Here is an 11,345-nt window from a genome sequence, read left to right on the forward strand (position 1 = left end):
AAAAAAACATGGCTTTAAAAGCTAATATTAAGTGAGTATAATTACTGATTATATATTCTTTCAATAATTTAAAAGATCAGTTTAGTTTAGAGGTATCGGTATCGATATCGACGATACTGGGCTTGAAAATATCGGTATCGGATCGAAAATAAAATAAGAGGTATCGCCCATCCCTAATGTTCATCTGCTTTGTTTACGGCGGTAACCAAGGAAACGCTGTATCTGGTGTTCCATGAGCGCCTCCTGCTGTCAGAGAGTGAATCTGCGTCTCATTCAGAGCTTCTGCTGTTTGCTTCGTTCAGGTATGTAGTATAATTTCACAAAGCTAGTCAGAACATTCTGTTTTTGCTTCAAATTGGGTTATTATTAAATCAAATTATGTATATGAAATGATATAACTAAATTATATGAAAGGATATAAATGATATGTATATGGATTATATAATTAAAATTAAATAACTGTAATTACAGATTTAGGTTAAATAAAGATGTCAGTCTTTATTTTTCTTCGTTTCAGGAAACAAATCAAAGAAAAAATAAACAAATTCTACTGTTCCTAACATTCTGTATGCTGCTCAAAAACAAAATATATTGTGTTCAGCGGGGGGGAAAAAGTTGAGTTTTTATGTTTTTTTTACCTAGTCATTTAAAAATAACACATTTTAGAGCTGTAATGACAATACCGTGAAACCGTGATATTTTTACTTACATTTTAAAATATATTAAAATAGGAAATAGTTATTTTTAATTGTTATATTTCTCAATATTGCTGCTTTTACTGTTTTTTCTCTCTCTCAAATAAGTGCAGCCGTGGTGAGCATGAGACTTAAAAAAATATTACAAAATCTTACTGACAATTTTTGCTTAAGATTATCATACCGTCAAAATCTCATACCGGCCCATGCCTAGCTACAGATTTCAAATAAAAAATTACAAATAATTGACAGGATGGCGGACAGAGCAGTAGGCTGTTCAATAACAACAGTTTAAAGAGCAAAACTAGATTACGACGCCTCTCCCGACGATGGCGATTTAATAACGTTTTGCGGATTTTTGCATGTCTTTGCAGTCTAATGTTTTTGTCAACAGCAGTTAACACAAAACTAGCTAATCTGCGGACCTCCCATTCTCTCCGAGACGCCACACCGTTGCTATGGTTACCACGCTGCCATTCATGGCAGTTTCGGGAGTGAGTCGTGTTCCATACACACATGGAAAGATAATTTATTTTACAGGACTCACTCCCGCATTTAAATGGGGTTGTCACTCCCGAAACTTGCAGTGTGTACGTGGCCAATATTGGCAGGGACAAAAAATAAAAAAAGTTGTCCTTTCTCTTCAGACTGCTCACTAAGTCTAGATCAGGAAACGTCAATCATATATCTAAGAATGACCAAGCTGTATTTAGATTAATCACGTGACTTAATGTGACTGCAAAAACAAAAGCTATATTTAAACCTTGGCTTCTGACAGATTAAACACAAAATACATATAATAAAAATATACAAACATACTCCGTTACGAAGCGATTTTGGGAGTATTGAATGGGACAAAGATCTAAGAAATATGATGTTCATAGTTTATTAGCATCAGATCAACGTAAATGGTGTTGTTTGTTTGTTACTGAAGAACAGCTTGAATGGAAGCAATGTCTAGTTACAATGTTAGGTAAACAGCTACAGCTAGATCAGGAGAACCAGGATGCAGATTACTGGCAAACTCACAAATAACGTTCTACAGAGAGAGTCGGGGTTCTCACAAAAGACTAGGCCAGAGGCCCTCCTCTCCTTTAGGTTTCCACAGCCAAAGCTGCCCTCAAAGACATTCTTACAGTAGAGGAGGAAGGCACAATATAAAGCGTTAATAAAGTCGGCACTGTACATAAGTCATTCCAAACTAATAATTACCTTTATAATTAATTAAAAGGTGTCAATTAAATACCAAACATTCCTTAAAATGATAGTTCAGCCCACAATGAAAATTGCAATATTGTTCTGGACCCCATTGACTTTCATTGTATGCACAAAAATAGTTGGACTATAAAATATCTTATTTTGTGTTCTGCAGAAGAAAGCAAGTTTTGGAACAACATGAGGGCCAGTAAATGATGATAGATGTTTCATATTTGGGTGAATAATATATTTAGGGGGAAACAAGATGATAATTGCACCTTGCAAGATACAGCCTGGGGAACAACATCACTGCATGTAAATCATTAGGGTGTGTAAAACTGCAGCTTGTTCACATTTGTATTCACATCAAACTAGACTATCAAAGAACATAAATAACACTTTCCAGCATTTCATAAAAGTAGAATATAAAAACAATGAATCTGAAAGCAAACAAGGAAGTAAAACACGTATCTGCCGCAGGACATTAGAAAATGTTGTCCTACGGCACATCCTCAGACAGAACCTATGTATGCTCATCACTACTGTTCTTACCGGCAAATTACTGGCAGAGTCCAGGTAAACAACTAGCAGAGTTGAGGAAAGATTGTCATTGGCCCTTATGCTCCTTAATACCTAATAAGATAGAAAATAGAGCAAATGATGATGACAAGAATGAAATGATAAAAAGTTTAGCCAGTGTATGTTTAGTCATGTCTATCAATGTCAGTCAGTTTTTGTGATGGCATGTGCATACTTGATCTAGTTTCTCAGCACTCGGGTACAATGACAGCCATTCTAATCTGAGATGAAGTTTGCCTGTAGCAACTTCTTCCAAGTCAAACCACTGCAGAAAAAAATGTTATTAGCACACTGGAATGGTAGCTATGGGCTTAAGTAACATTCAATTCATTCCAAACCAATGATGAAATACTACGGAGTTCAAAAGAAATTACATAACTGGTGATAATCTCTTCTTTGGGATAAAGAAAAAATCATTATCAATACAGGATAATGTCTGCATCTATGGAAGCTCAAGTCAGTTCATTAATGAGACAAGAATGTACTTCTGGTTGTTAATTGTGGAAAAGAAGATGTCCATATTTGTATTGAAGTAAAAAGACTACATTAGATTTTTTTTTCTTTGTGGTTCAATAATCCATGCATCAGAGTGTTAAAAGTGGAGGCAATTTTATGAATGACTGCAATTAAAACAAAATAGTTTGAAAATATACTAAAACCTAAACCTACTTACAATACAGCCAACAAATTTGAAAGTTCAAAGTCAGTTTATTAATGAGACGGTGCTGAAATAGAACTGATGGTGACATTTGTTGTGAGCTGTAAATTAATCTCAACAAGAACAAGAGTGTGACCGCATTACCTCATCAACTTTCTGTTCTTTATGAAGCTCACTCAAGTCAATTATTAGACTGGAACAAAATAAAAGGAACATTACACATCTTTAAAAATGTCTACAATAGATAAGATTGTACATTTCAGCCATATAAATGAATGTGGCACCTGCCCAAGAAGTCATCTTTATCTGGGTCTTCATCAAAGAGCTCAATTTCCAGATGTTGTCCTGAATGTTCATATACTAGTGCCTGATGTTGAAACACATACATGCACATTTCAGTGTATGCGCATGAGTTTTATGAGCGCAGTAAATGAGCATGTGTGTGTATGTAGTCACCTCATACACCTCATTCCATTTGGGGTGCAGACATTCTTTGATGGTCTTGCTTCTAAAGAGCTGGTTGCTGACCAGCAGCATGCCATAGGGGTCAGACTTGCCTTTGATCAGCCCGCCCAGATATGTGTCCTTAACTTCCAGATTCTGAGCTTCAAGAAAATGTATCCTTAGAACTCCCTAATGAGTGTGAAAAAGAATATAGCAAAAGTCAATGATGTAGGGTTTGTTGAGATGTGTGAGTTTGAGTGTGTGTGTGTGTGTGTGTGTATCACCTTTGGCATGGGGAAACGGAGCTGTGCCAGTTCAACCTCATCTATTAGTGGTACAGTGATCCTGTTAGGCAACACCATGTAAGTGCTGATAATATCCTGGATCATGTGGTCTGAAAAGCCACTGCCAATGAAAAAGAAATTAGTTAAATTACATTTTTATGAAAGTATAGAAAGTGGTGATGTACTTCTGGATATTAATCATAATCTTCAATGCAATGGACAGATGTGTAACTCTCTCATAATACATAATTTTGTGGGAAAAAGATCAAATCTTGTGTTGATGTTAAAGACAACATTAAGGTATTTTTCCTTTGTGTCACGTGCCCCTTAGATTTTTGAGCCAAGTGGATTTTGAAATAATTTTTTTATATTTGATACGATCACACTGGTGTGATTAGAACGTTCAGTGCGGCACATCACCAGCTGCTAAAATCTGGCTCGCTGAGCCAGAGACAGACACGTTTTACAGCGCTTTGCATTATAACCAATCACACACGATTCTCTTGAGCTTATGAACACAATGGCCAATCAGAGGTGTTCAGATGAGTCATCACTGAAAAGCCGGTGTTTTGTTCAGTGCGGTGTAGAAAGCGCATTTCTGTGGCCAGCAACTAAACCATTTTAATGGGTGCCTAATTGAGTTTGTTTGAAAGAAAGAAAGAAAGAAAGAAAGAAAGAAAGAAAGAAAGAAAGAAAGAAAGAAAGAAAGAAAGAAATCCTGTACCTCCCGGATGTATTGCTAACCACAAAACCCACATTCAAACGCTGACTTCCTGACTAAACCAACAATATGACAAAAGCCAAAGATCATCTGACACTGTATGTATGTTTTTGTAACATTAACATGAATACATTTTTTTTTTGCATTTCAGTAGACTCCTACAGCAAAATTTGGTGTGACAGTTATGCATCTAACTGGCCTGCAGCCTGTCTGTCCCAGCACAAACAGACCAAGGCCTTGTTAAAATACAAGCACAATCAGGGGGAGAAGCAATGGAGAGGAAACACACCGAAGCAATAGTGCCATTTTGAGGTTTGTGCTGCTGACATTCCCCTCTCTCTTTTTAATCATACTCCTGTCTCTGGGCTGTTGACTGTCTTTGTTGAAAAGGCTGTAGTTTTGTCAGTGCTGCCTGGGTTTCCTCAAGTCACACAAACACAGGCAAGTAGACCCGGACGTACTGTACAGAAAGATAAATTAGATTTGCCATAGTAATAAGTGAACCCAAGGTACAAATGTGTGTTTGTAAATTTAGAGAACTGCCATATACTAATATATATATATATATATATATATATACTTGAGTCTTATGCATGCTGATCTCTCACTGCATATACAAACAGCACACACCACATTAATTTGGAGTAAATGAATAAGTAAATGCACAGATGGCTAAAGATAAATAAGTGAATAAGTCCAAGTCAACTTTAGACAGTAAATAACTATTTTGTACAATACAAATCTTCTGTATTATATTATTATATATTACAGTATATTGTATAGTATTGTGCTTTGCTGGTTTTAAAATTTAAGTTAATCACAAGAGCAATTACTCATTTTGAGCATGGCTCAAGGTTATTTTCGTAAACGAAAACTGAAACTAAGACTAAAACTATTGGTCAAAAAACATTTTCGCACACCCTACAGCGCACGGACGTTTAAAAGCGTGCTTGACATGCGAGAACAACATGAGAATGAGTTAACACATTTTTTTTGGATGAGCTGACTTTAGTGAATAGTCATTATGTCACGCTTTACGATTACTATGGCAATGTCGAGTCCATGACACGAGCACCACCTTGACTTTACAAAACGCATCCAAAATGAGAGAAAGCGGCATTCACCGCTTGCCGTGTCCTGTGTAAAAGGGGCTTTACGGGATTGATTGCATTGCTCATCTGAAGCGCGTGCGCACTGGAGCGGCTCGTCAAAGTAAAGTGCAAACATCATTTAAAGGGGTGGTTGATTGCGATTTCAATTTTTTAATGTTAGTTAGTGTGTAATGTTGCTGTTTGATCATAAACAATATCTGCAAAGTTACGAAGCTGAAAGTTCAATGCAAACGGAGATATCTTCTTTTAAAATTCTGGCAGTTTAATGCCTACAAAAACGACTGGTAAGGGACTACAACGAGTTACTTCCCGGGTCCGTTACGTCAAGAACTCAGAATTTTACTTAAACCCCGCCCCCAGGGAACATGCAGCAAAGGGGGCGAGGCCATGCTGCGCTGCTTTAGAGAAGAGGAAGAGAATACCATATCGCATTTAGTTTATAGTATGAGGTTTCAAAGCATTTTAGATTGTTTCTTCTTATTGTGTACGTTCATAGAGGGACATACAGTAGTTTTGCACCGGTGGCTCGTCTGTGCAAAAGATCCAACAAATGAATGCACTGAAAACACACATGGACAAATAATAAAGTTTACAGAGTTTCAATGACGATTACAAAGAACAGGTTTTCTCAAATCCAGCACTGGAGGGTCCTTGTCTTACAAAATAAAAACTCAACTGCCTGTAGCTTTCTAGTAACTCTGAAAACCTTGATTAGCTTGTTTGTAAACTATTGGTATGTTTAACAAGATTACATCTTTAATATGAATGAATATGAACATGAATATGAATGAATAAATGTTATACATATAAGTTGCATATTTTTGGTTTTTGTTCAATTGTAAAGAATTATTTTATTTTCATTATTAAGAGATTTGCACAAGAGTTAACTGTAAACTGTGCAAACATTCAACTGTGCTCAAATTAAATGTCTTGCTTTGGTCTACACTCGAACTCTTCCATTAACTCTGCTAAACTATAATTACTAAAACTAAAACTGAAACTAAAATATATAAAAACTAAATAGAAATGTGTTCACAAAAGACAAACTAAACTAAAACTAACAAAACCATTAATGAAACTAACTCAAACTAAACTGAAATTATAGGAAATTTGAAAACTATTAAAATAAAAACTAATTTTAAAAATTCAAAACTATAATATCCTTGGGCTGTAGTCAACACCAACTAGCTTTCATTTTCATTCAACAAAACACCTCTAGTTCTATCAAAAACACAAATAAATCAGAAAACAACTGAACAAAGACATGTATAACAACAACAACACCATTAAGTAAGAACCAAGTGTTTTTTATTTATTATTCAACATAAATAAACTCATCATGCCTGCCAAAATTGGCGATACACTTTATCATTATCTTATATGCAATGAATACAGTACTTTCCCTTCCAAAACATTTGTTTTCTTTGCATTTGAAATGATTTTACACTGCAGCAGGCAAATTTCAACAGCTGGACATTTCAACTTATAAACAACCAAGGACACTTCTAAAAGGTAAAAGAAACATTAACCATTTTGTGCATTGTTGGCATACTTATAATTCAACATACAAAAATAAGTTTCAAGCTAAATCCAGTTGATCCGTTCCCTGGAAACCAGCTCATCTACACAAGAATGAAACATGACACTCAACAACAGAACAAAGAATGCTGAACCGGACTGATGCAGATACGAGTTGCAAACTATGAATCCATGACTGAAAGCTCAAAGCTTGTTCTTTATATCCACATCCGAGTTAAGCTAATTAGTTAAGCTCGAGTAACTACATTCAATCATATCAAAGCAAAACAAAAAGAAGCATTTCTAAAGGTGTTCGTAAACCCCTATGGCCATTAGACCATCTAAATAACCATTAAGAGCTTTGGATTGGGGATGTGCAAGGCAAATGTATGATTCCATGAAGATAAAAGATAAGCCAGAGGAAAATCTGAAATATGAACATTTTGGCCGATACCGATAACCGATAATTCTTTATTTTTGAAAGCCGATAACCGATATGTTGGCCGATAAATCTATATCCAAATTTTTATATACTTTTTGAGAGCCCGATTACAAAAAAGCTCTCCTCATTAAAAACCACATCCCGAACACTTCAACATAAGCAGCCCAGTTTGAACGGTGTATGCTATTTAAGATATAAAAACTCTTTAGCCTGATTTGTTTATTTTTATATATACCTCAACTTACCTCACTTATCACATCCTGTCTCTATATTTACCAAAATCTATTTTGTTCCCATTCACGCTATCATTACACCTGCATCCAATCTGTTTTTCCCCACTTTTTTCCAAATTGCTTTCTCATCTCTCTTGTCAGCAGCACTTGACATTTAATCTCCCAAATTCTGTGATAAAAGACAACTTCATTGTGATTTATTCCTCTGTAATAAAACACAATACGCTGAACAGAAATTATAAACACCATAAAAAACATAAAAGAAAGAATGACAATCATAACTCTCTTATTGATTTGCTTGCCAAGCAGATGCCGTTCCCCAAACATATTCATAATGCAAGCATAGCGCTCTCTGAGGCTACAAAAATCACTCACCAGTCCTAAACAGTGGGACACCACAGATATACAGCAAAGAATTACACTGCATTAGGGTATTATGGTTGCCTGGACTGACAAATCTAAGATCAGTGTACTTTTCTTCAGTATTACATTAGCTATATGATGCAAGGAGCAGGGCTGACATGGGAGCAGCACTTGTGCAGTGAAGATCCAAAGCAGCACCAATAAACTTTAATAGCCTAAGACAAGCACTCTCAATGCTGCAGTGCTAATGACCACAGCCTAATGGTACTTTTGTTTGTTTGCAATAAGGATTATCTTGACATCAAGCTCCCAAACAGTATCAACTATTTATACTTTGAAGGAGCTCTTCAATATACTAACATATACATTCCTATGAACCACCTCTGTACACAGTAGCCTGTGCTAAGGAACAGCTAGAGGGGTGTAATCACTCATCCGCCTGTGTGTGTGTGTGTGTGTGTGTGTCTGTGTGCATGATCAGCACAACCAGAAGTGCAACACTCATGAATCTATTCCAACTACAAGACAGTATGTTATAGCAACACATTAAGGGTCTCTCTAATCTGCCATTACAGAGAACACTGAGAGGCTATTGAGGCTATTTGAAAATATTGTTTTAGTTAATGCATCTAGGGAAAACACTGAAAAAAGTGTACCTTTAATCTACATGCATAATGCATAAATGTAATTATTCTAATTTAATTGTGAATACATTGCAGGGTAAAACAGTAAACATTATTCAATATATATTTGCTGTATTTGAAGTGAACAGAGCAGGTTGAAACATTAGGAGTTTCTTCAAATCATTGACTCTTTTAATAAAATTTTGTCTGTGTCTAAGCCTATGCATGATAAGGGTCATATATTAGATTTGGTTATTTCATTAAGTCTTTCAGTCACCAATCTGCAAATTGATGACTACTGTCTCTCTGACCATAAACCAGTATTGTTTAACTCTGTCCTCAACACTCCAATGGTTGACTCTATGCCCTGTGGTCGCAAAATTCTCTCTGTAAACTCTTCTACTGCTAATTTGTATGCAGATGTGTTTTCTAGTGATGCTTGCCCTATCATGTCTTCCTTGTTGGATTTGTCTGTGGATGAGCACATTTTTCATTTTAATACTCTCTGTAGCAATGTTCTGGATTCTGTTGCCCCATTTAAAATTAAAGGGATAGTTCACCCAAAAATGAAACTGTGATGTTTATCTGCTTACCCCCAGGGCATCCAAGATGTAGGTGACTTTGTTTCTTCAGTAGAACACAAACAAAGATTTTTAACACAAACCTTTGTAGTCTGTCAGTCTTATAATGGAGGTGAATGGGAATCACGGCTTTGAGAGTAAAAAAAAAAAACATACACAAACAAAACCAAATTAAACCCTGCAGCTCGTGACGATACATTGATGTGTAAAGACACAAAACGATCGGTCTGTGCAAGAAACTGAACAGTATTTATATCGTTTTTTTACCTCTGATTCACGCAATGTTCGATTTTTGGAAAATGTATATCTAAGATACATTAAAAATAACAAAATTTGTTTTCATAAAAATATAATTCAATCATAGTATAGGTATAAATATGCGAAAAATATCTGACTTAAGTAACAGTTTTAATTAAACGCGCATCCTCGCCTTATTTTACAAAATTACAAATGTTCTGTTGTTATTTTTAGTGTGCAAAAATAAAAGTAAACACTTTGTGCTTTCAAATTATGGCTTACTCTTATCTGTATGACCAAAAATTATGTATTTTGTTTCAGCTGTTCGACCTCGCCTCGCGCACGCCTGCGCTCTCTCTCTCACTCTCACTCTCACTCTCACACACACACACACACACACACACACACAGGTCAACTCAAACTTGACATCGCAGTCTGTTCATTATCAAAATAAAATAGTCAACTAAAAAATATAAAAGGTTACACTGGTCAATTTAAATAGTCTGTGGTATAACTGGTCCACTTTGTATGCCAAGCACAGTTTTGCTCATGTGAATAGGATATTTCTGTTGATATGAACGTACGTGAAGTACAAAGCCTCTTCATTATAAATAATTTGTTTTGGTTTCTTTAGGTTTATATATTTTTATTTCATTCTTGTTCTGTTCTGAATTCCGTTACATTTATATGATTTATTTTGGAGTGAGCTATACTAACGTATAGCTATGTTTATAGTGTTTATAATGTTTATACATTATAATATTTCACTTTATTTGGTATTATTTATGGTATTATTACACTCTCTGCAAACATTCTACTGCTCACAAAACAATAAGCAGTAAGCACCAATCAATGAGAGCGAGTTTGAACTAAAGAAAGCTGACTGGTCACGGTCAAAAATATGTTGAGGACCAATACATAACCTCCAAATATATAAACCTGCACTCGCTCTCATATGCATGCACGCACGCACTGTCACAATCTAATGCCGGATCCTTAAAAACAATTACCGGAATGCAAAAATCCAAAATCTGACATTTTCTGGAACAGGATCCGACAGGATTCGGCTCAAATTAAGCACTGATTTTAAGCAAACATTTTCTCATAGTCACTAGCAAGTTTGATATTGGAATGATGTTTGATTTTGCAACTTTATCTTGTTATAATAATAATCACCTGTAATATTATTACTAATTTTACATTACATTAAGTTTCATTACACAGCCAAAGGAAGAAAGTGTTTAATCATTTATTTAATAGAAAGCAAACTACTGTCAATAGCATAAAGGGGTCATATGATGCGATTTCAATTTTTCCTTTCTCTTTGACATAACATTTTCATCACACGCTTGAGGTATTCGGCCAATCACAACCAGAGGCGGACAGTAACGAAGTACATTTACTTGAGTATTGTACTTAAGTACACTTTTTGAGTATCTGTACTTTACTTGAGTATTATTTTTTCTGGAAACTTATGACTTTAACTTTACTACATTTGAAAGACAAATATTGTACTTTTCACTCCACTACATTTCTATCAAGGTCCTCGAAAGTACAAAGTCGTTACTATGTGGCAGCTTTGAAAGTCAGTGGGTGATTTTTTTCTTCTCTAAAACGTGACTTTCTTTTTTTCAGACAGTTTATCAGTAATCACTCTT

The 11,345-nt window shown here is 35.4% G+C and overlaps 1 protein-coding gene across 1 annotated transcript in view; it reads right to left on the reverse strand.

Annotated features, from left to right (window-relative positions):
* Positions 1-11,345, reverse strand: part of LOC107556060 (extended synaptotagmin-2-A-like) — a 30,463-nt gene that overhangs the window by 7,075 nt on the left and 12,043 nt on the right. Inside the window, exons 8-14 of the mRNA XM_016239050.1 lie at positions 3,858-3,978; positions 3,586-3,762; positions 3,414-3,496; positions 3,274-3,322; positions 2,647-2,736; positions 2,445-2,525; positions 1,725-1,826 (exon numbers count right to left, since the gene is read on the reverse strand). Of these exons, the coding sequence (XP_016094536.1) occupies positions 1,725-1,826; positions 2,445-2,525; positions 2,647-2,736; positions 3,274-3,322; positions 3,414-3,496; positions 3,586-3,762; positions 3,858-3,978 (703 nt within the window). The remainder of the gene's footprint in view (positions 1-1,724; positions 1,827-2,444; positions 2,526-2,646; positions 2,737-3,273; positions 3,323-3,413; positions 3,497-3,585; positions 3,763-3,857; positions 3,979-11,345) is intronic.

This window comes from Sinocyclocheilus grahami, unplaced genomic scaffold (genome assembly GCF_001515645.1).
Source record: "Sinocyclocheilus grahami isolate Dianchi unplaced genomic scaffold, SAMN03320097.WGS_v1.1 scaffold554.1, whole genome shotgun sequence".
Taxonomy (NCBI): domain Eukaryota; kingdom Metazoa; phylum Chordata; class Actinopteri; order Cypriniformes; family Cyprinidae; genus Sinocyclocheilus; species Sinocyclocheilus grahami.